Raw genomic sequence first — 23,667 nt, 5'->3', positions numbered from 1 at the left:
TTCTGCTTATGCAACAGCTGTTGTGCGAGTGAAAATATTGTGCAGAATCCAACCCTATATCTGGATGAAGATCTTTCACATGGGACCTCATGGTAGTTGCCTTTAAAAGGACCAGCTTGGTATTTCTTACCCTCACTAGCTAGTTCAGTCTTCTGGGTTAAAAACTTGCTTGTGCTTCCCATTTATTTTTGTTTTTGCAGCCTTGCATATCCTGTGATAGGGAGGTGAGATATGATCAGGGGGTGGGATATGAATACAGAACTTGCACAAGTTTTGCACTTGTTCAGAAATGCAAAAACAAATGGGCAATGTATGATCCTTACAAGAAATATTCAGTGTTCCTTTCAGTTCAGATGCATAATGGCAATCAAACTATGTGTACACAGAACTCAAGTAATTCCACATATGTGAAAATAATAATGCTAGCAGCACACTTCACATTATTAACTGCTGCACTATACTAGCATGGTCTTTGTGTCCACCACAAAGAGAAAGAGAAGGGTGCCACCTACTGTATTCTCTGGAATCCAAATGGCATATCAGCAGAATCCACATGAAGACTGTAACAGATTATAATAACAAGGGAGATAGAGCCTGCATCCTCTTCTTTTCTAACAGCCAGTGTCAGTCACTGGTGAGCCAAAATTATTTTCTGCTGTTCCTTGTCGAGGTAGCCAGCTTGAACTTCCTGCTGAAGAGCAAATTAGTGCAGAAATATAGAGTCCCTTCAACTCAGCAGAGAGGGCAGGTGAGCCAAGCCTGATGCAACCATTATATTTGCTGTGACCTTTCTTAATCCCCTAAAGAACACAGCCATCAAATGTTACTCTGTTCCCAAAGCAACCTAAGGTAAGAGTGTCTCCTGTGGCAAGAAGGTTGACTGGTGGCTAGCTGCAATGACATTCTCCTCAGTAATGTGATCAGCAACTTCCTTCACAGTGGCAGGGCAAGAAATGATAACCTTTCAAATGTAAATTGTAAGCGTAATGTAGCCATGGTGATCCATGCTCTGATTATATCAAAGTTAGATTACTGTAATGTGCTCTACATGAGGGTGCTTTTGAAAACAGTCCAGAAACTTCAGCTGGTCCAAAATGTGGCAGCCAGGTTATTGTTGGGGGCTGTGCTGAAAGATTTGTCTCTAACTAATAACTCTCCCCTCCTCCCCCGCCATCATACTACTTGAGAAGAAGCATTTGCTTCTGCTACCTTGAGCATTTGGCAAGAAGAAAAGAGAGCAGAGAAAGATTGTTTTAATGGAATTATCTTTTCCTCCTTCCAACTATACAATCCTTCCCCATTAAAAGGTTTTTTGTTTTGTTTTTAGGAATGGGAGAACATTTATTATTTTATTTATCATACGGCAGAGCTACACGCAGGAAGCAAATAATAATATAACAGGGGTGACCAAACTGTGGTTCAACAGCTCCATGTGGCTTTTTCACACATATTGTGCATCTCTCAAAGCCCTCACCCCACCCCATCGGCCAGCTTGAAGAAGGCATTTCTCTCTTTAAATCACTTCTCCAAGCCAAGCCAGCCAGTGGCTAGGAGAATGCATTTAAAGTTAAAGTTGCTTTCTTTCCACCTCCACCTTCCCCATCTATTTGCTTTCTTTCCTCCCTCTCTCTCTCTTCCCTCCTTCCTTCCTTCTTTGCTTCCTGCTTGCCTGCCTGCCTGTCAAACATCTGACGTTCATGTCTTGCAGCTCTCAAACATCTGACATTTATTCTATGTGACACTTACGTTAAGCAAGTTTGGCCACCCCTAGTATAAAATGTGTAACTAAATGAAAGAACAGACCCATAGACCAATTGTTTGTAAAGAGCTACACCCCCTTCACCCAGTAACACACAAACTAAAGCAAATTTACATAATTGGTATATTTACATGGTAGAGTTAACTGAAAAATTTGAATTTACATGCAAAATTTTAATTGAATTTTCCTGTTCGAATACTAATGCTGCAATTTCATGCCATTTCCTTTCTCTTTCATCCTTTCTTCCCTCTTCCAGTATCAGCACCACCACTATTACTTTTCCCTCTTTATAAACTGTGTCAATTTTGGTCTCCACAGTGCCTACTTAGACAAAGCCAGCGACACAGCAGAGCACGTGGTGCTAATAGACAGCCAACTGAATTCTCCTGAAGGCCTGGCAATAGATTGGGTTCACAAGAACATCTACTGGACGGATTCAGGAAACAAGACCGTTTCCGTAGCCACAGCTGATGGTACTAAGAGAAGGACACTTTTCAGTACTAATTTAAGTGAGCCCAGAGCTATTGCAGTGGATCCAATACAGGGGTAGGTGAGAAAGAGAGGCAAGATGTCTTATTTTGCCACAGTGTGTTGCACAGGGCTTTTGGCTGTGACAATCAGTGTGTTATGACATATGAAAACTCAGTTTGCAAAAGACTGAGGATTTCAGTATTGGTAAGACTCATAACAGACTCGTACATTGTTCCTTGATTCATCCAGGGCTGTTAGGAAGTTGGAGTATGGAGGACCTCCCCTCAGATCAGGAAGTTGGCTTGGATGTTCTCTGTATCTTTCATAGTTTGTAACTTTAGAAGACTCAGATTGATTCAGTATAACTCCATTTTGTGAATTCACAAACTCTGCTCTGGACCTTCTAAAATAGAAGAGCTTTGTACCATGTACATTCGTCTCTGGGTGCTTTCATACTGAATCAAATTCAGTTTGTTTGTTTTATTGTATCCTATGGTTTTAGCTTGTAGTTTTTAATTGTTTTAACGTTTGTTGTTATCCGCCCTGAGTCCACTCATGGGAAAGGGCAGAACACAAATTAACATACATACATAAAGTCTTATGATTGCCACCAGGGGTAATTTTGTAGGGAAAAAGGTGCAGGAGCTCAGTAGCATATCTCATTTGCATATGCCCAGGGATCTGTGTGCAGCAGGGAGAGATATCCCTACTGCATGCTGACTCTTGCACTCCTGTGAGCTCCTGCTGAATTCAAGCCCTGATTGTCACACAGCTACAGCACGATTGTGGTGTTGGGCACCCATTGGTCATTTTGCTGTTTTATGACTGAGCAAGAGAATACAGTCCATGAGAAGCACCATAAGAATGTCCGTCTGATCTCAACCAGATTAATTCATACTCCTTTACAGAATCCAGTTATCTGGATGTCAGTGAAATGGGATTAAGGTTTAAAGAAGCAGCAACCACAGAAAGGGAATGGGAGAACTGCACCTTTTGATTTAAAACTTCCCATCTCTTACAGATTCATGTATTGGTCTGACTGGGGTGACATAGCAAAAATTGAAAAATCTGGCTTGAATGGTGTGGATCGGCAAGTGCTTGTAAAAGAAAACATTGAATGGCCCAATGGTATTGCTTTAGGTAAGCAGCAAAACTGGAATCAAGTCATCACAAATCCCAAGACTTTGGCACTTTTAGTCTATACAATTAACTAAGGAAGAGGAAAGTAATCTTACATGTCTCAGAGGATTTTCACTTACATGTGACTGGCCATTTCAATCAATACAGTTGTTTGCAGATGGCGCATATCCTCTTGAGGTTCTTCTACTGGCTCAGTACTATTCACTAAATAACATTTCTATAACACTAAAGTAGGCAGTGTGCAGGAGATGTATAAATTGCCTCCCAGTTTCTGTTAGTTTGTACAGAACAGCTTCCCTGAAGGGCTGAAATAAAGAGCAGAGAAGAGGGTTGCTCAAATCCCTCTTCTCCTCTCCATCTATTCTTCCAGCTACATGGGGAAAGATGCAGGATCCTGTGTCTCTTACCTTCTGCTTGGAGAAGCAGCTGGGTGGGGCAGCATTATCTGGGAAACAATGGCCCTTAAGCAAATGATCATAGACATTCCTACAGAAGCCCACAGCATCTGAGATTCAATTGGTATGCACTCATTGAGGTACCACCCCAAGTTGTGGCATTCCCCTCTACGCATGTGTGCATGTGCAATTGGTGTCATTTTCATAGGCCTGCCAGCATAAATTGAAGATCCCAGGAAGATCTTTGAATGAATCTAGATTCAGGTGGGTAGCTGTGTTGGTCTGAAGCAATAGGATAAAGTTATTGAGTGCAGTGGTATCTTTAAGACCAACAAAGTTTTATTTGAGGTATAAACTTTTGTACGCATGCACACTTCTTCAGATACATTGAAACAGACTTTCTTAAGCATTACGCATAGATAGGGGGGATAAGTTACCAGGAAGGGTTAGTTAAAGTCAAGATGCATAAGTAACTGAGTGATAAATATAGTTAAGATTGGATTAAAGTAGTTGGTAAAACCTGTGAATAGCAGCAGATTAGCATACAAATAAGAGTTAACAAACAGATGTTTAAGTCCAGTGGTATCTTAAGACCAATCTTTTTTTGAATGAAACTATTGGCTTGCCTGGGTTTTTAATTTTAATAGTGTTAATTCTAAAGTATAATGATCTTATTATAGTTTTATTGAGGTGAAAGGCAGCCATTGCTAGCAACCTTGAGTGCTTGTTGTGAATACAGCATACAATTCTCCCTCTATGTGGCACAAATGGGTAGAGGGGCAGCATGGGTGCTCCTGACACATGACACCATGTCTAAGCCCACCCCAACCTCTGCAAAAAAGGGATCCATCCTGTACATCCCCATGCATTATCTCATGTATCTCAGGATGCTGAAGAAGTGATAGTAATCACAATAATAAATAGGAAGATCAGATGCATATGGTTGTATTTCACCTTGAATTTTTTTGCTTCTCAGATTTGTTGAATCAGCGTCTCTACTGGGTAGATTCCAAGTTGCACTTACTTTCAAGTGTAGATTTCAATGGAAGCAACAGGAAAGTTCTCATCTCTTCTGCAAACTACTTGAGCCATCCATTTGGACTAGCAGTATTTGAGGTATGAGACCATGAGTGCAACTAATCCTACTAGAACCTGAATACTAACTACAGTATTAGTCAAGGAACTAATGAGAAGCAGGTTTGGAATGGAATTAAGAGCTACAAGCAGACCTGTAGCTACGAGGAGGCCTGTGGGGGCACAGCCCCCTGACTTGGGGCTCCTAACTAGGCTGTATCCTTCTCCATTCTGCCATCGTCGTACACCATTGCTTCTGCTTGCTTAGGGGCCGGAAGAATTCTCTGACCCCTCAGCCAGCAGAAACAACGGAGCACTTTCGGAGCCCAGGACTGAAACTTAAGCTCCCTGTTGCTTCGGCTTGCTTACAGGCTGGAAGAAATTTCTGACCCCTCAGCAAGTAGAAACAATGGAGTACTTTCAGTGCCCAGGACTGAAAGTTAAGCTCCCTGTTGCTTCTGCTTGCTTAGGGGCTGGAAGAAATCTCTAACCCCTCAGCAAGCAGAACCAACAGGGCACTTTCGGAGCCCAGGACTGAAACTTAAGCTTCCTGTTGCTTCTGCTTGCTTAGGGGCTGGAAGAAATCTCTGAACCCTCAGCAAGCAGAAACAACGGAGCACTTTCAGTGCCCAGGACTGACAGTTAAGCTGCCAGTTGCTTCTGCTTGCTTAGGGGCTGGAAGAAATCTCTGAACCCTCAGCAAGCAGAAACAATGGAGCACTTTCAGTGCCCAGGACTGAAAGTTAAGCTCTGTGTTGCTTCTGCTTGCTTAGGGGCTGGAAGAAATCTCTGACCCCCCCAGCAAGCAGAAACAACAGGGCACTTTCAGCGCCCAGGACTGAAAGTTAAGCTCCATGTTGGGCTGACGTTGGGCTAGAGGGCGCCTGCAAGAAGAGGCCGTTCTGGCCCTCAGGTGGGGTGGCTGGGTAGGGGGCGGATGGCTCCATTGCAGAGAGAGCAGGTTAGGGTAGGCTGGCGCACACAAGTGGAGGTCCCGGCTGCAGTCCGGGGCTGGGGATCAGTGGAGAGGTGATGTTCGCCTGCAGGGGTTTTCTGGCCTGGTCTCGCTGGCCATCCAAGCGAGGGTGGGAGTTGTGCTTGGGCAGCCTTGGCTCACCCTCCAACAGGAAGAAATCCGAATTGGAGGTCTTGTAGCCCCAGAAGTAAGTTGTGACTTGGTGGCGCCTTCCACCCCCCCCTTGTCCCGCTGGGCTTGCCTAGCTGGATCATGATACAGGTAAGGACAGGAGACGGTGCAGCATGTATCTAAACCTCTGAGTGGCTCCCCACCAAAGCTGCTGGAAGAGGGGTGAAAAGGGATCACCTTGGGGCAGCTGTGGAGAGGGGAACTGTACCCTGAAACAGGTCGAATAATCCTGATAAAACCTCAGAAATCCAGTGGCTTGCTCTACATGAAAATTAAATTAATTTGGAAGAGAAGAAAGATTTAGCATGGAGTGGCATTTTCTCTAGGATACTTGGGAGTGTTCCAGTTTCTAATAAATCCCTTCAGATCCTGTTTGTCAAGTCCCTGGTAAATCAGCTATCAACATCGTACATTGAACAAAATGACTTTATTGAAATACCAACTTCCACAGAGCAAGACGGTTCTTGCGAAAACTAATTATGGCAGGCCAATGCCTCCCTCTTGTACCCATTTACACCAGCCGTTGCAGGTTCAAACTAAAAGGTGCCAAGCAAGCTGACCCTCCTACCAAGGTTCTGTTCCCACAGTTTGTTGCAGGTGCACACATAATCACTCAGAGACAGAGCCATGACCTTGACTGTTTCTGGGAATAGGCAGAGAAGAATGCTTAATTCAGTTACAAGGAAAGATAGCAGCAGAAGCATAGCAGAGACTGAGGTAACTATAGGTCAGAATGCCGTGGAAAGAATACATGGCAAGAGGCACTTTTATTTAAGTAAATTTCTATTCCGCCCATTCCCCGTAGGGCTCTTGACACTGTTCATGAATTACTATTGTGACACAAGGCAGATAAATGCAGTTTAAAATACATGATGGCCTTTTAATAAGTAGGCTGAGCACATATGCCTCAACTCTGGGCTAGTTCATCTCTAGAATTTCTTTTCTTGTGCAGTCTGTTTCTATAGATGATATTTTCTTTGCTTTCCTTTGAAGAATGCAATATGCTGGAGGAAGGGAGATCTTTGAAATAGTGTATGTGTGTTTATACAGCAAAGGATAAAATAACACTCCCTCTTTTCAAAAAAGTGGAGAGCTTACATCCTTCTTACCTTTCACTTCCTCATAATTTATCTAAACAGAACATTCTCAATGCTATCTCTTAATAAGCCGCCTGAAAACATTGTGTTAGAATTCTCCAGCACATGTTGGGCTTCCTGTTTATAATAGCATTATCACTCCTGCTTTTATTAATGTTTGCTCCCTCCAGTTGTTGGCTTACAGTTTAAAGGACTGTGGAGAATGTATAAAAATAAATAAGATGCCCTAAGCCTGCTTCAGTGGGGAGGGCGGGATATAAGAACAAAGAATAAATAATAAAATAAATAAAAAAATAGTTGGTCTTGGAAAAGGATCTCCTTCTCTGAGCCCATCTCCCCTCAGGATACTTTAAAGTGTCAGAGCAACAGAAGTGGTTTCAAGAAAGAGGTCAATCCCACCCTCCCAGCTCTATAGGGTCCAGGACCTTCTTAGCTCAGACAAAGTAGCCGCAATGGCTGTCCTCAGAAGCAGTTGCATAGATCAGATGATCCATGTGATGAGGTGGTATCACCATCCAGAGAGGATTAGGAACCAGTAACTGAAATCCCAAAATGTGCTTATGATGCACTGAATACCACTGATTTCAGTTGGCTTTACAATGCCTTGGAAATGTATATTTAGGATAGACCTGACAGAGTTTAATGGTACTCTAGCCCACTTCCTTCGTATGTGAACAGGGTTCTGAATGGAAATGTTAAGAAGACACCAAGAAGATTGATACATAGGAGGACATATTTAAGATATTTGATCTGGTGCACAATGCAGTTTCATTTTTCTTTTTTTTTCTTTCAGGACAGGGTGTTCTGGACTGACCTGGAGAATGAGGCAATCTTTAGTGCCAACCGGCTGAATGGGCTGGACATCTCTATTTTAGCAGAGAATCTCAATAACCCACATGATATTGTAGTGTTTCATGAGTTGAAACAGCCAAAAGGTACGGAATGCTTTGTATACAATAGTGGACCAAAATTTTATAATTGCAGTAGGTTATCAGAGGAAGAGCCACACATAATATTTTAACACTATATAATAACCATTCTAAGTCTTCATTGGACTTAACAGGGTGTAATTCTGCTTAAGGTTGTATTGCAAAACCCATGTCAGACTTTGGGATTATGCTTTATTGACTGATTGATTTACAGAATTTATATTCCACCTTTCTGCCCTCACAAGAGTCACCAAATCAGCTAACACAATTTAAAACATATATGATAAAATCATTTTTAAAACCATTAACATCACACCCTCACACACAACACACATCATTAAAACAATTAAAACACAGAATTAAGATACGCAGAGCAATCAAAACATGGGTCAGAAAGGACAGATCGCTGAGGAAATGGCCATATGAACAGAAAAAAATTCTTCACCCACTGACAGAAGACTGCAACAGAACAGGACAGACAAATCTCCCTGAGAAGACAGTTCCAGATCTTTGGAGCCAGGGCCTCTGAAGATGAGTGTAGTGCTGGAGACATTCATAAGGCAGTCCTTCAGGTATGTTGGTCCCAAACCATACAGGGCAGGAGTGTCAAACATGCAGCCCATGGGCCGGATCAGGCCTCCAGAGGGCTCCTATCAACTCACTGTTGTCTTCTTCCTTCTCCCTCTCTCGCTTCCTTCTGCATCACAGCTTGTATTGCCAGGCTTGCTCAATCAAGCTACAGAGCAAACTCTCTATTTTCTCCATTGGCTAACCAGCACATGAAGCAACTTGTGTAGAAAAGCTTGCAATGCCTACCCATTTCATATTTTACTCTGGGGCTTATGCTCAAAGCATTGAGCCTGAGATTTCTGTAATGAATGTCAATAAATCAAAAGTAGGTGTGCAACTTACAGATACACACCTGAACAACACCTGAACTGCATAGTCAAGATTGCCACAGCACAGACATTGTCTCCAGATTTTGATGCAATAATTCAGAGCAAGTAGTGTCAGTTATCAGAGACTGAAATAAACAAAATATTGCAAGAGTGCTAATCTTTTAAGCATATTTTTAAGTTTAAAAAAAATCTTTGTGTTTGTCTATGCCCTATATCTCTGCTACACATGTGTCTCAGCTCAAAAAGGTTTCATTCTTGTCAGATCTGGCCCTCTTAACAAATGAGTTTGACATCCTGATAGGCTTTGAAAGTCAAAACCAGCACCTAAAATTGTACCAAAAACAAATTGAGAGCCCGTGTAGATGAGCTAAAATTGTAGTGATACAATTTTACAACCCACTCTAGTCAACATCCTGGCTGCAGCATTCTGCACCAGCTGAAGTTTCTGAATACTTCTCAAGGACGGACCTTGTGCATCGCGTTGCCTGTGTGAATAATAATACATGACATTATGATATTAATTATAGTGTAATTTTATTTTGCTTGTGATTAATGTAGAATTATGTATCATATTTTAGAGCTCTAACCACTGTGTAAGAAAAAACTGAAATTGAGTAAAAAAATAGCTAGGACCTTCATTTGGAACTGGGCTATAAGACCACTGCGTTCAACTCAATTATTTAATATTTAATAATAATTATTAGCATATTTTTTGCCTAAGTGTTGGGTTTAGTGACACCTTAAATCATAGGTCAGACCTTCTGCCCACAGTAGCACTGCTGTCTTGCCTGGATTAATGCTTAGATTATTAGCCCACATCCACTCCAACTGCCTTCAGGCACTAGATCAGCGTTTCTACAGCCTCCCTGGGATCATCTGGATGCACACCATCAGGACTCTTTTTCTAGCAAGCGCTCCTCTGCATATTAGGCCATACCCCTTGATGTAGCAAATCCTCCAGGAGTTTAGAGGGGTTTTCATACAGGGCCTACTGTAAGCTCCAAGAGGACTGGCTACATCAGGGGGCATGGCCTAATATGCAGAGGAGCTCCTGCGAGAAAAAGAGCCCTGCACACAATAGAGCTGAATGTCATCTACGTATTGGTGACACCCCAGCCCTATTCTCTGGATGACTTCACCCTGTGGTTTCATGCAGATATTAAAGAACATAGGGGACGATGGAACCTTGTGAGACCACAAATTCCAAAGGTCAAGAGGCTGAGCAGCAGTCTCTCAGCACCACCTTCTGAAACCAATCTTGGTAGGACCAGAATCACTGCAGAATGGTGCCTCTTAGTTCCAGCCCAGAATCAACAGAATTGTACTCCTTCTGTCTATCTTCCAGCACAATTCATCCACCAGTGTGGCCAAGGTTGTTTCAGTCCCATAAACAAGCCCAAACCCAGACTGGAAGGGATCTAATCTCTTCATCTCATCCAGGAAGCTTGGAGTTGTCCAGCCACTACCTATTCAGTGAAGAATGGGCATTTGAAACTGGTTGATAATTATTAAGATCTGCTGGATCCAGAGTAGGCTTCTTTAGAAGTGGATGCATCACACTTAACAAAAGAAGCATTAACAACCTCTCAAACCCAGTCAGCCAGTTCCCCCCATCCCCACAGATTTAAGTAACCGTGGAAGGGAAAAGATCGTACAATCAGGTGGAAAGCCACAAACTTTCAAGGATCCTGTTCCCATCCTGAGACAGAATAAACTGAAAAGTAGCCCAAACAAATCGATAAATTGGCACCCTAGTACCATCCAACCCTGTCTGTGCTACCTTAAGAGTCCAAATCAGAACAAATGTGAGAGATTTCATCTGCAAAGTGCTGAACAAAGGGGTCATTACAGGCCACCAAGTAGGCCACCTCTTCCTGCAAACTAGATCCCGACTGGCCTCTAACTATCCAGAATAGCTCCACTGGCCTACACTGTGCAGAAACAATGGTGGCAGAAAAGTGTTGTTTATTTGCAGCCATCACTGCTATGTAGCATCTTTTAATTTTGCACATGTCTTAATCAATTTGTCCTGGATCTTCTCCACTGTCACTCTAGCTGTCTCCCTTGTCTTTTCATTGCCCACATCCTCTCTGTAAGCCAGGGGCTACCAGGGCTCTAACACTTGAGACAGAGCTCCTGGGAGTGATTGTGTCAACTGCCTGGGTCATTTTGTTATTCTAGAAATTCAACTGGGGCATCAACAAATCAACAGGAAGCCCCCTAGAGCCATCAGAAAACCATATGAATGCAGATGAAACACTCTTAATGGGAAAACCTTCATTCTTCCTTAATAACATATTATGTAACAATATAAAATATTATTTACAGCCTGTTATATGGTGAAATAATACATATTTTGGTGGGAGAGTTTACAGTTCTAGCTGAAGAGAAAAGAAGATTGATTTGTGGGTAACCTGGACAGCGTCAAACATGAACACAGCTTTAAAATTATCACAAATATGTTATTGTAAGCCTTGACCTGGACAGCCCAACCTGACTTGGAAGCTAAACAAGGTCAGCCCTGGCCAGTATGTGGAAGGGAGACCACCAGGGAATACCAGGGTCCTGACACAGAGGCAGGCAGAGGCAAACTACCTCTGAGCATCTCTTGCCTTGAAAACCCTATGGGGGCACCATAAGTCAGCTATGACTTGACAGCAAAGAAAATTCCGTTATTGTTCTGTGTAAAAAGCAGGGGTGAAGCCATGAAGATACTATAGGAAGACAGACTTGCGGACTCTGCAGTTCTAAAAGAGTTACCTGTCTAGTGATCTATTTACATTTTTATCCTGCCCATCTTCCAGGGAGCTCAGAGTGACATGTGTGTTTCTTCCCTCCCACAGGTTATTAGGCTGAGAGAATGTTTGGCAAATGATCACCCAGTAAGCTTCATAGATGATTTAGGATCTGAACTTGAGTTTCCTTAGTCAGACATGCTAGTGTAACATTTTATTGGATTGCTAATAATCTTGTCTCTCATTAGGTCCAGAAAGCTTCCAGATTCCCCTCCCCACACACACACAAACATAAAAGAAGGAGGATTAAAACAGAGCCCTTTTAAACTGCTGGTAGCTGGGACAAACTGACAGATGCTGTACCAGATCCAGTTCAAGGTGCTGGTTTTGACCTTTAAAGCTCTGTTTGGCCTGGGACTGATATATATGAAGAACTGTCTCTCCCCATATGTCCTCCAGAGAGCCTTGCGCTCCATGGACGTCCATCTACTGGTTCTCCTTTGCCCAACAGATGTCCACTTAATCTCAGCTAGGGCCAGGCCTTTTCTGTCCTGGACCCAGCCTGGTGGAACTTGCTCCCATTTAAGATCTGTGCCCTTCAGGGGACCTATTACAGTTCCACAGAGCCTATAAAATGGAACTGTTCCACCAGGCCTTTGGTTGAGGCAGTGGATGCCCAATGTCCAACTATTTGGCCTCTCCTGAACTGCCCACATGAACTGCCCATATGAGAAATTATGACTGGAACCAATAATTGTTATAATCTTATGTTAAATGTTTTGTGTGAAGGTCTGTCTTCTGTCTATTAAATGTTTTAATAGTCTGGATATTAAATGTTTTAAATATTTATTTAAACTATTATTTAATTATTTTAATTGAGTATCAACCTATTTTATTAGTTAATTGTTTTAATAGATGTGACTCTTTGTTGTAACCCACCTTGAGCCTGCTTGCAAGGGGAGGGGAGGATATAAGCAGAATCTAATAAAGAAATAAATACTACTGCTGTACTTCTACTGTTGTATATTTTCTTTATACAGTTAGATGAATAAAAAAGACTTCTAATGCCTTGATTCTAAAGGTATTTTATTGTTGGAAGTGAGTCCTATGAAGTTATTTGGATTTCCTTAGTCCAATCACCAAATAATTCATTACATGTGGAGGGATCCATGCGGACTTCTACATGAAAGCAGTATCTGTATAGGAAAGTCATCATGTGTGAAACACCCATAACGTTCAAATAAGTGTGCTCTAGTTGGAAACTGATTTCTGATTATATCTGTACCTATCTCATGATGTTGTGGGGGGAGATTCTAAGCCGCTCTGAGTCTCTGATTCAGCGAGAAGCTGCAGTCTTCTTCTTCTTCATATTGCCACCCATTTACTTGGTAATATGCATTCATGAATATGACTCAAGATTATAATGGTTCTAAAAGAGGAAAAAGCCCCAAAACTCTATGAGATAGGAAACATGTGATAAACTTAAAATGAATTATGATCAAGAGCATGAAACATATCTTTATATGCGGTTGTTATTTTCTTTCCCTCATATAGCTCCAGACTCTTGTGAACTGAGTTTTCTACCGAATGGAGGCTGTGAATACCTTTGTCTTCCTGCACCTCAAATATCTCCACATTCTGCAAAGTATACATGTGCCTGCCCTGACAATATGTGGTTAGGTCCTGACATGAAAAAGTGCTACAAAGGTAAAGATAACTTTTACTCTGTGGAGTTCCATGTAACCTATTCCTATTTCCCCTGGAAACACCATTACCACTGCCATCTGGAACACTGTGAATAAATATTCATTAGTATAGTAATTTCTAATGTTACACAGAAACACAGTGCACAAGTTAATTTCCCATTCTCTGTTCAGACCATTTACAGACATGCAAAGAGGGAACTTGCACATTGCACTCCACTGCCAAAGTACTTCCTAAGCCCACTGTCAATCAGCTTCATTGATTAGCCTGATTTTTTTTGTATTTTCTGAGAAGGAATTGGGGGGGGGGGAGATAAAACTAGTTTTCTATTTGTTGTTTTTCTGCCACTATTGAGGGCACCACAAAATTTTTACACATCCCCTAAAATGTTTTTTAATCTAAAAGCGCCATTCGCTCTGGTCTTCATTCATAAACTTCATGATTTTTTTGATGATTTTGGTAGTTGATCTTTTCTTGTAGTTTCTTAAAATTTCTTTATCTTTAAAGAGATGTGTTACTCACAATATTCTACAATGTGGAGTATTTTCATTATTGCTCCTTATTGTCTCATAGTTTTGAATAGTCATACAGTTTTGAAACTGTAGTCCTGAGTACCTACTAAGGTGATGGTTATACTGTGTTTTTAGAGCTTCCAACTACCTCAGCTACTGTGCCAGTTTCTACTCCAACTCATTTCCCCACTGTTACAACTGCTTTTATGACTACCACTACTACCACCATAGTTACAACCAGCAACACCAGTAATGTGAGCACAGAAAGCCAAGAATCACACATCTTCGTGGGCACTACAAGTTTTCATTCACCCACAACCACAACCAGCCTGGCAAAGCCTAAGATGACAACAACAGGAAACAGTAACCTCTCCCAACACTGTAAGTAAAGAGGGGTTAAACCACTTTTCTTTCTGTTCCTCAAGGGATGGTAATGATGCTGTCTCTTTAAGATAGCAGTATACATTTCTATGTAGTTCTGCAGTAGACCTGGGTCCAAGAGCACCCCCAAACTATAGAACTGTTCCTTCAAGGGGAGTGCAACCTCATCCAGAACAGGTGATGCCTGGATCAAACCTTACGCTCACCAGCACTTCCTTGTTGTCAGTATTAAGCTTCAGTTTATCAGCCCACATCCACTCCGAAACTACTTCCAGACTCCAGGTCAAAGTTTCTACAGCCTCCCTGGGATTGGCTAGAAGCATATTATCGAGCTGAGTATAATTTGCATACTGGTATTAACCAACCCAAATTTCTGGCTGATCTCACCCAGCAGTGTCATAAAGATGTTGAAAGCCTAGGTGATAAGACAGAGCCTTGCATGACCACAAAGGCCAAGCACTCTTTCAGCATCACCTTCTGAAAGCTATTCTCCAGCCAGTACCAGGCCCACCTCCCGGACTTAGTGTGGCCACAACACCTTCAGTCTTCAATTCCAGATAATTCCTGAGTTGCATGAGGTTTTTTGTTAATGTAAGGGTGAGTTTTCTGCTTGGCGTAGCCTTAAACCCAAATACTAAAATTCATTCTCCACATCTTTTCTACCAGAACAGATTTGTTTCCAGGCCTCAAGCCAAAACAAAAACAATAAGACTATGTGCTTGTTGAAACATTGGGAGTAGCACAAATCCTTACTAGTAATTGTTAGTCATAAAATATTAATAAATTTGCATGCCATCAGAATTCAACTACCTCTCAAGTTGCCTGTTGTGGGGAGAGGAAGCGAAGATGATTGTAAGCCACTTCAAGACTCCTTATGGTAGAGAAAAGTGGGATATAAAAACAATTATTCTTCTGATGTGTTTTAAGGTATTTGTTTTGTACAGTGGTAGTTTTGAAGACAGAGGCATTGGAGATATTTTGTAAAGTTTGTGTATGACAATAGAGACCTGTATTTCTCTTGTGTGGACATGGACTGCCATTTGCCTTTCTCACGACATTCTGTGAGTATGCCTCAGGTGTGCTCCTGTATGTGAAAACAAATAAGTGCTTCTTGCCATAACTTTCTTTGTGCCAAAAGCAACTGAATTCTATAGACACCCGGTATTCTCCTGATGCAGTCCATGTGTTGCTCTTTTATTCAACCTGAGTTGTTTTTCTTTGTTGCAGATGCTAATGATGGACAAGGTTTTGGATCAACAGTTATGGCTGCCATTATTGGAATTGTTGTTCCTGTTGGTAAGCATGTTTCTACTTGATTTGGAAAGTGGATTTTTGAGGTCAGCTCTGATAGTCTGACTTGGTATAGAGGATCCAGAGACCTGTCTGGAGAGCTAGCTGGAGAACTACAGCTGAAGTAACTAGAAATCATCCAAAGTAACTAGAAATGTTTCTATCCTCTTGTTTCTATGTTCTAGTGGTGATTGGTTTGTTGTGCATGGGAGGATACCTCATCTGGAGAAACTGGAAAAGGAAAAACACAAAAAGCATGAACTTTGATAACCCTGTGTACAGGAAAACTACAGAAGAGGAAGATGAAGATGAAATCCATATTGGGAGAACAGCACAGATTGGACATGTATACCCAGCTGTAAGCTTCGGATTGATCTTTCCGAGAAACCTTTCAGAATTAGTCGTAGAGTTCTAGAGTTTTAAGGTGCCATGTAGTTCAGTCCTGTGCTCAGTGTAACTGATCTGCAGTTGGGCACAAACACAGCTTGTTGCCTTCTCCCACCTCCCCTCTACTTTTATGCATGCAACTTGATTAAACACATCACAATTTGATCCAGCTCCAGTTTGCCACTATGCCCACATGCAGGCGCCTCAGCAAACTGAACTTTATTCCCCACACACTGGGATTCTATACCTTGGTTAAATGCTAGTATAGAATACAAGCTTCTGGGGACTAACCAAGCTCCACTTTTGCCAAGGCACCTGCACTTGATCGTCACAGACAATTGAAGCTTGATCAGACTAGAGCCAGTTTGGTGTAGTAGTTAAGTGTGCAAACTCTTATCTGGGAGACCTGGGTTTGATTCCCCACTCCTCCACTTGCACATGCTGGAACGGCCTTGGGTCAGCCATAGCTCTCGCAGGAGTTGTCCTTGAAAGGGCAGCTGCTGTAAGAGCTCTCTCAGCCCCACCTACCTCACAGGGTGTCTGTTGTGGGGGGGCATAAAGGAGATTGTAACTGCTCTGAGATGCAGAGTATAGGGCAGGATATAAATCCAATATCATCATCATCAATCCCACTCTGCACATGAGAGGATATAGGAGGAAGAATGTGGGGAGCATGCACACTCAGCTAACAGTGTCCATTGCCAGTGCTTAATTACAGTTTTTGATGTCTGAATGCAGTCATGAATGCAGTGAAATGTCAAAAGGCAACAGGGAGCTAGTCCAGGCTAGCAGTTCCTCTTCACTGAAATATGTGGTAGCAAAGAAGACAAGACTCACTGAATGGTTCACTTTTTGGACAATATTGAGTGTTCTACAACATTCCAGTGTGACTTAAAAACGGAACTCTAGATAGCCAGTGCAAATAGGTCCTGTTTTTATTGCTATTTTCCTATGAAGCTGACCATTATTAGGCCAGTGTTTAATAAAGAAAGAATTGATTTCATGCATATAGGAAATCCATTTCCAAGATTCAGTTTTTGTAGCCCTTCGAGCACAACAGCACTTGGGGTATTGATGCTTTTCTCTCTTTCTTTCTTAACAGCGTGTAGCATTAAGTCTTGAAGATGATGGGTTGCCATGAGGACTGTGTACCTACACCACAACCCTACAGCACTGCTGGACTGACAGATATGCACTGAACACACTTGCTGTGGATCACAAACTCGTCTTTCTTTCATTTCCTTCTCCCTCTCCCCTTTAATTTATGTTACAAGGGGTAACCACAAAGTTGTAATAAATTGCAAACATCCAAAGGATGTGAGAATTATGTATGTATAATCTTTTATACACCTTTTTAACTTCTTGCACTATCCATCTGTACTTGTGAGGAGGCTATTCTGCTGCTGAGCTACTAACTGTATATAACCAGCTGGACCCAAGGGTCAGTAGCTTGCACATCATTTTTAAAAGCTATATTTATAGAGGTTTTGTAAATATATCAAGCATACTTTGTGGCTATCCATCAACATAAGAGAGAAAAAGAGGTCTATAAAGCTGTTTAGAATATTTATTAACGAATTCTGGATATAAGATTTGTTCTGTATATATACTTAGAGGGTGAGAGTATTTATTTTTTGTATGTTTGCCTTGCTGTGCATAGATTTTCTGTGTGTGTATATATATATATATATATATATATATATATATATATATATATATATACACATATCAATATATGAATATATTTTACAAAGACTAGCCCAGATCTATGGGAAGTAGAGTAATTGAATTCTTAAGGGATGTTTTGTGGAAATTTTGCTTTGAAATCTAAAGCCACTGAGTGTTGTTACAGTAGGATAATCAGTTACTGTCTAAAAAAGAAAGTGCTCGCATAAAACAAAACCAAATTTTGTTCCAGAAGAAGAATCCAGTAAATCTCATGGGCACACGTAACTTGTATGAAGAGTTCCCCATTCACTTAATTGGAGGTATCAATTGTGTGCACAGGGATGCATAGGCAGAGCTCTGGATCAGTGACATATGCCTGCTGTCCCAAAATATAACTTCAGAATTTTCAGACATCAAATTAGCAATCTTAATCTGCAATCCTAAACAAATTTTTCAGGAAGTGCCCCATAAAAAGCGGAACTTTCTCCTGTGTATACATGCTTAACAGTAAAAAAAATATCTCTAGTCTTACTGGCATTTGGCTAGCTTAAAGGATTTGTGAATCAGTTTGTTCCTTTATGCTTTAAAGTGATCAATGCATCAAAATACATGTTTACAAATTGCAGCTCAGTTTCTCCCAGACCTTTTCATGTGTTGACAGCCATCAGTGATACTAGCTTTAATCAGAAAAATTAATTGGCAGCAGTCTTGCTCCATATATATAAAGAATTTTGTTCTCTATTTCGGGCCACATGAAATAAAGGTCACACCTAATCTTTAACACATTTGTACTCCAGCAACAGCCTCTGTTCTAGCTATAGCCTTTGGCTAATTCAAATTAATGGAGTGTTTTAAGTTGAAGTCACCACCAGCTTTAGAATGGCCAGTGGAGCCACACGTTTGGCCAACTAAATTTAGATTTTGCTGATGATTAGCACAGCTAATCTGGCTATACTAAAAAATCTGGGCACCAGAATACAAACAGTTTTATTGTCTTCCCTTTGAAATCAGAGTATTTCTGGGAGCCCTCTGCATCTGAATTTCATTGAAAAAGAAAACTCTGGGATAGTCAATCAAAGATCTCTTGCATTACACTTTCCCAGGACACAATCCAGAAAAAATTAAGCAGATTGTGTTCTGGGTAGATCATTGCACTAGGCCACTAAGGGCTAAATGACAGGTTGCACAAGCAATCTTTGATTGGCTATTCTAGTGTTTTATTTTTTTTTAATTAAATTCAGATGTGGAGGGCTGCTAGTCTGCTCAGAGCACTGACATCTTCCCCACTTCAGAGCAAACAGTAACTTGTGGGAGGAATTTTAACATTTGTGGAAATTTTGTGGGAGAAATTACATTTTGAGGGGGGGGAGAGATTTAAACATTTGCCTCCCACATCCTAGCCATGGTTCAGTCAAACTGCAAAAACGCACTGCTTTCCAGTACAAGAAAACTTTGGAAAGATCTGGTTGTGGAACTCTGCAGTGCACTGAGCTGCAAAGCCACTGTGTCCAAGTTACTTTGTACCTTGAATCCATGAGCACAAGAATCAGGAAAGATTTGCTGCTATACCTGGGTTGACTGTATTCAAGAAATCCGAATCTGCATCGTACAAGGAGTGCTCTTAATATCTTTTCAAGCTAGATATTGGATTATCTATGGTTGTAAATAAAAGCTGCTTTTACACTAGTGACAAAGTTTCTGTTGATGAATAAGAAAACAGCATTCCGTTACAGAACTGTTTTTTAAAAAAAAAAATTACACAGTTTAATGTGCGATCAAAAGGAGGAGAACTTGTTGTCATTGCTCTAGGGAATAAGTGATTCAGCAAACATCAAGTGATAAAAGTGGGTTGATGTGCATGTGTGAATCAGTCATGACAGATCAAGCCCACCAGAATACAGCTTTGATATCATTGTGTGCCATCACAAATAAAGCACCTTACAGTGGAGGCAGTACCCACCTAGTTGCAAGGCATCAAGTGATCCCTAAGGCTGTAGTGATTTTTATTTACCAGCCTCTATGGAAGAAAACTTCAGGAAAAGAAACTGAAATGCTTAAAGGTTTGCGTTCTTTTTTGCCATCAGATTAAATTAATCATCTTTTAAGTGGTTAATATATTTGTATGGGCTTAAGGCATTCTGTCTTGTTTTCATACTAGTCTTGGTCTGCTTTTACGATGTTCTCTACTAATGTGCTGTTGGTTTTATAGTTGCTCAATATTACTGGTTGAGTCAGTTTTAATTTGGTCAGGTGTTTTTAATGGGCTATGTTATGAGCAGCCTCAAGCAGATTTTCTGGCAAGGTGTGACACAGAAGTTCTAAATATAAAAACAAAGGTGGCTATTTCGTAGTTTGAGACAAGGACCCAAGAGCTGGTTTAGGCATACGTGAGAGCACAGCAGAATATCTTCTTGGTTTTTAGTAATCTCGTTTTATGTCACAACCCTCTTTCCCTCCCCTCTCCCAGATTTCAAAAATGGATTTGTCAAGCAATCGAGGAAAAGGGCTCGGGAGACTGAGAAAGCCTACTTGGAAAATATCCAAGTCCCTTCAATGCTTATAATAGCTGAGCAGTCAGTTCTCGTGCATATATACCACTTGTTTTCCAACACCTGCTGTCATCCAAATGTGCATGTGAACTGTCTCCATTGAATAGTATTGTATTTGAGATGAAAGTTCTGTTTGGGGTCATTAATCTCTGGTGATTCGTTCACACAATTTATCACTTTATGCTACCTACAAGTGACATATTTGTGTATCTGAATTGGCTCTTTATTTCCTATTGAACATGCTAAACGTATGTAGTGTAATTGGAAAGAATTCTGCCCCCACCTATCATAATCAATATTGAAAAATGAAGATTTCCTATTTTGTTCAGATTTTGAGAACATTGGCCTATGAGTATATAAACACTTTTGCTGAAGGAAGGAGTACAGTTGCAATCATTATTTTTAAGTTACTCAGCTTGTTACTATAAGGTCATACACTGTGTGTGTGAAGAAAAAAGGAGAACAAAATCTTTGTATGTAAACCCCCTATAACTAACCTCAATCTGTAAATAAATTTGAAGACTACAGTTTTGATACTTTTTTAAAGAAAATAATAATAAACTGTATACAAATCCTATGTATAAAGAAGCTGAATTTGGGGTACCCCAAAAAGAAAAAACCTATTGTAAAGTAGTGTGATGAGTTTTCCTGCTTTCCAGCTGGACAAATTTGTAATTATATCAAGTCAATCAACCAAATTTTGCTTTTGGAAAAAAAACACAGGATTATTTTTGGTATGCAATTGGGAACATTAAGACGTTGTTTAACACCGTAACCATTTCCAACCTCTGTCTTGTCATATTGAAGTTCTGTTTGGATGCGTTCTTGCTTGGTGCCTTTTGTGTTTCTGTTTTAAGCCTGAACAACAGGTCTTGGGACGGGGGAGGGGTCTGTTCTTTATAACATTTGTTGTATTTACATCAGTAGTAATACTGAAAAACAAATGGATACATTTGTAAGGCAGTGCACTGTTTCTATAGAGAGATTAAATTTTTTATTGGTAACTGCAATGTGTTTTTGTTTTCATGGCACCTGTAGCCAAAACCTCCCAATGCAGAAGAACCATAAAAAAGCATTCTGAGTTGTGCAAATAAGTACACAAGTTATTAATATGCACACATTTATTAACCTGCCTCCAAACCTATGTTTTCATTAGCCATATGTGTGGTACATCAGTGCCCTGAAAGTTAAGCAAAACGTGATTAAATTACAAAACTTATTTTCTTAAAAGTAATTCTTATTGTGTGAGTTAACCAGGCAGCTATTCACAAACCAACTCTAATGATCTTCTAACATTAAATTATTTAATTAGACTAGGTTTTTTTCTTTAAAAAAAAAAAGTAAAGGTCATCCCCTGTGCAAGCACCAAATCATTACCAACTAGCTATATTTCAACATTAATTTTAAGTGTTTCACAAAGTCCTGTCTTTTGAGGGGCCTGTTAGCCTGTTCAAAATCTTTATATTTTTACTAAACAGAAATATTTAAAAGTATTAGTCACCTACAACAATAGGTTTCTTAAAAGATATTGTTTCCTAGGCTATCTTAGTTTGGAGAGAGTTTACAAGATTTGGAGACCAGAGACAAACATTATAACAAAAAACTTGTTCTCATGTTGGCATAGACAACAAAGGATTAATAGCATTCTTCAGACAGCTATCTCTTTCAGACTGAATCCAATGGCATGTTTAAGACAGAAATGGAAGTTGTCAGTCCATACATATAGGTAGAGGGTGAGCAGCAAATTAGCATACAGCATAATAAAGTTGTTTGACAGATGCGAGGACCAAACTGGAATAACAAGCTTAGTTTATATGGTCACCATTTGTTTGGGTTTAATAATTGGAGAAAACATAGTGAAGGAAATAAATGTATCAAAATCAAGATTGATGAGCAGATGTACCCTTCTTAATAGTGAATATTCCCACCAGTCCCCCAGAAGGGCTATATATCCTCTTATTTAATTTCTTATTTGGAATAGTAGACTATTATAATAAATTGTAATGTAATGGACAGTAGAATGTAATGTAACTTGGAATGGTAGATTGGAATGTGTTTCTGTGGTCCGGGGACAGAGAAGACACACTGCACAGCCAATCACCTCACCTCAAAGAGGCTGTTGTAATGCTTGAGAGGAGACAGATGGAGCCTAATAGCAGGGGCTCAGTTAATTACTCTCACCATTCCACAGTTAAGAAGGGTACATCTGCCCATGAATATCTGATTTTGATATATTTATTTCCTTCACTATGTCTCCCCCCACCCCCGAATTAAACACAAACACATGGTGACTATATAAACAAAGCTTGTTATTCCAGTTTGGTCCTTGCATCTGTCAAACAAGTTTTTGTTTTTGTTTTGCATTATATATGTGTGTGGGCACTCGTGTGTGTGCCTGTGTCCAGAAGTCATGGTGACCTCTGACGAATCCTACTGGGGCATGGAGGACATTCAGAGAAGTGGCTTAATAGCCTGCCTCTGCCTCCCAACCCTGGTATTCTCTGGAGATCTCCCATCCAAATACTTGCCAGGGTCAGCCCTGCTTAACTGAGACACTTCGGTGCGAAGGGCGGGGTATAAATCCCAATATAAATAAATAATAAATAAATAAATAAACTTCTGAGGTTTAATAAGATTGGGCTTGCCTGACTACTTTATTATGCTGTATGCTAATTTGCTGCTCACCTTCTCCCTGTATGTATGGACCGGCAACTTCCATTTCAATATATCTGAAAAAGCATGTGTGCACACAAAAGCTTATGCCTTGAATAAAACTTTGTTAGTCTTAAGAATGCCACCGGACACAAACTTTGTTCTGCTGCTTCAGCCAACATGGTTGCCCACATGGATCTATCTGCTAGATATTTTATTTATTATTTATTTAATAGGCTTATATTCCGCCTTTTCCCGTAAACAGGCTGAAGGTGGATCACAACATATCCTTATGGTCAGCAAACCAACAACTTCTGGTAATATCTGGCCCCAGAGACATCCACCTGGCTTCAACGAGGGCCAGGGCCTTTTCGGCCCTGGCCCCTGCCTGGTGGAATGAGCTCCCCCTGGAGACCCGGGCCCTGTGGGATCTGCTTCAATTCCGTAGGGCCTGTAAAACAGAGCTCTTTCATCAGGCTTTCAGCTGAGGCAGTGGGCGTCACTTGTTACCGGCCTCCCCTCCCCATTCCATCCCAGCGCTACAAGATCTGCTGGACTTGGACAATAGGTCACATCTGTGAGGCAGAATCTGCCATCTTAATCTTTGTAATCTTAGATTTTATATTTTAAATTGGCTTTTTACTGTTTTTACTATAGACCGTTTTTATGATGTAATCCGCCCTGAGCCTGTTCTACGGGAAAGGCGGGCTAAAAATCGAATCAAATAATATAAATAAATAAATATAAAAATATAAAAATAACAATAAAAACCTACATATCAAAGTTAAAACACCAATTTAAAATTAACAGTAAAAACAATAAATAAAACGCTCCACCGGCAGACAGGGCACAGCGTATCAATAACCAGTTGTAAGCCC

At 40.7% G+C, this 23,667-nt stretch overlaps 1 protein-coding gene across 3 annotated transcripts in view; it reads left to right on the top strand.

Annotated features, from left to right (window-relative positions):
- Positions 1-17,611, top strand: part of LRP8 (LDL receptor related protein 8) — a 381,576-nt gene extending 363,965 nt beyond the window's left edge. For 2 of the 3 annotated variants that reach the window (XM_060231840.1, XM_060231839.1), the window contains 9 exons: positions 2,078-2,305; positions 3,252-3,370; positions 4,742-4,881; positions 7,877-8,018; positions 13,201-13,353; positions 13,998-14,243; positions 15,471-15,539; positions 15,719-15,891; positions 17,023-17,611. In XM_060231840.1, coding sequence (XP_060087823.1) covers positions 2,078-2,305; positions 3,252-3,370; positions 4,742-4,881; positions 7,877-8,018; positions 13,201-13,353; positions 13,998-14,243; positions 15,471-15,539; positions 15,719-15,891; positions 17,023-17,061 — 1,309 coding nt within the window. In that variant the 3' untranslated portion in view covers positions 17,062-17,611. The remainder of the gene's footprint in view (positions 1-2,077; positions 2,306-3,251; positions 3,371-4,741; positions 4,882-7,876; positions 8,019-13,200; positions 13,354-13,997; positions 14,244-15,470; positions 15,540-15,718; positions 15,892-17,022) is intronic. The other variant, XM_060231841.1, reaches the window with a different exon arrangement.
- The last annotated feature ends 6,056 nt before the right edge of the window (positions 17,612-23,667 follow it).

This window comes from Heteronotia binoei, chromosome 2 (genome assembly GCF_032191835.1).
Source record: "Heteronotia binoei isolate CCM8104 ecotype False Entrance Well chromosome 2, APGP_CSIRO_Hbin_v1, whole genome shotgun sequence".
Classification (NCBI taxonomy): domain Eukaryota; kingdom Metazoa; phylum Chordata; class Lepidosauria; order Squamata; family Gekkonidae; genus Heteronotia; species Heteronotia binoei.
Note: the sequence above shows the minus strand (reverse complement) of the source record. Positions and strands in the feature narration are given on the sequence as shown.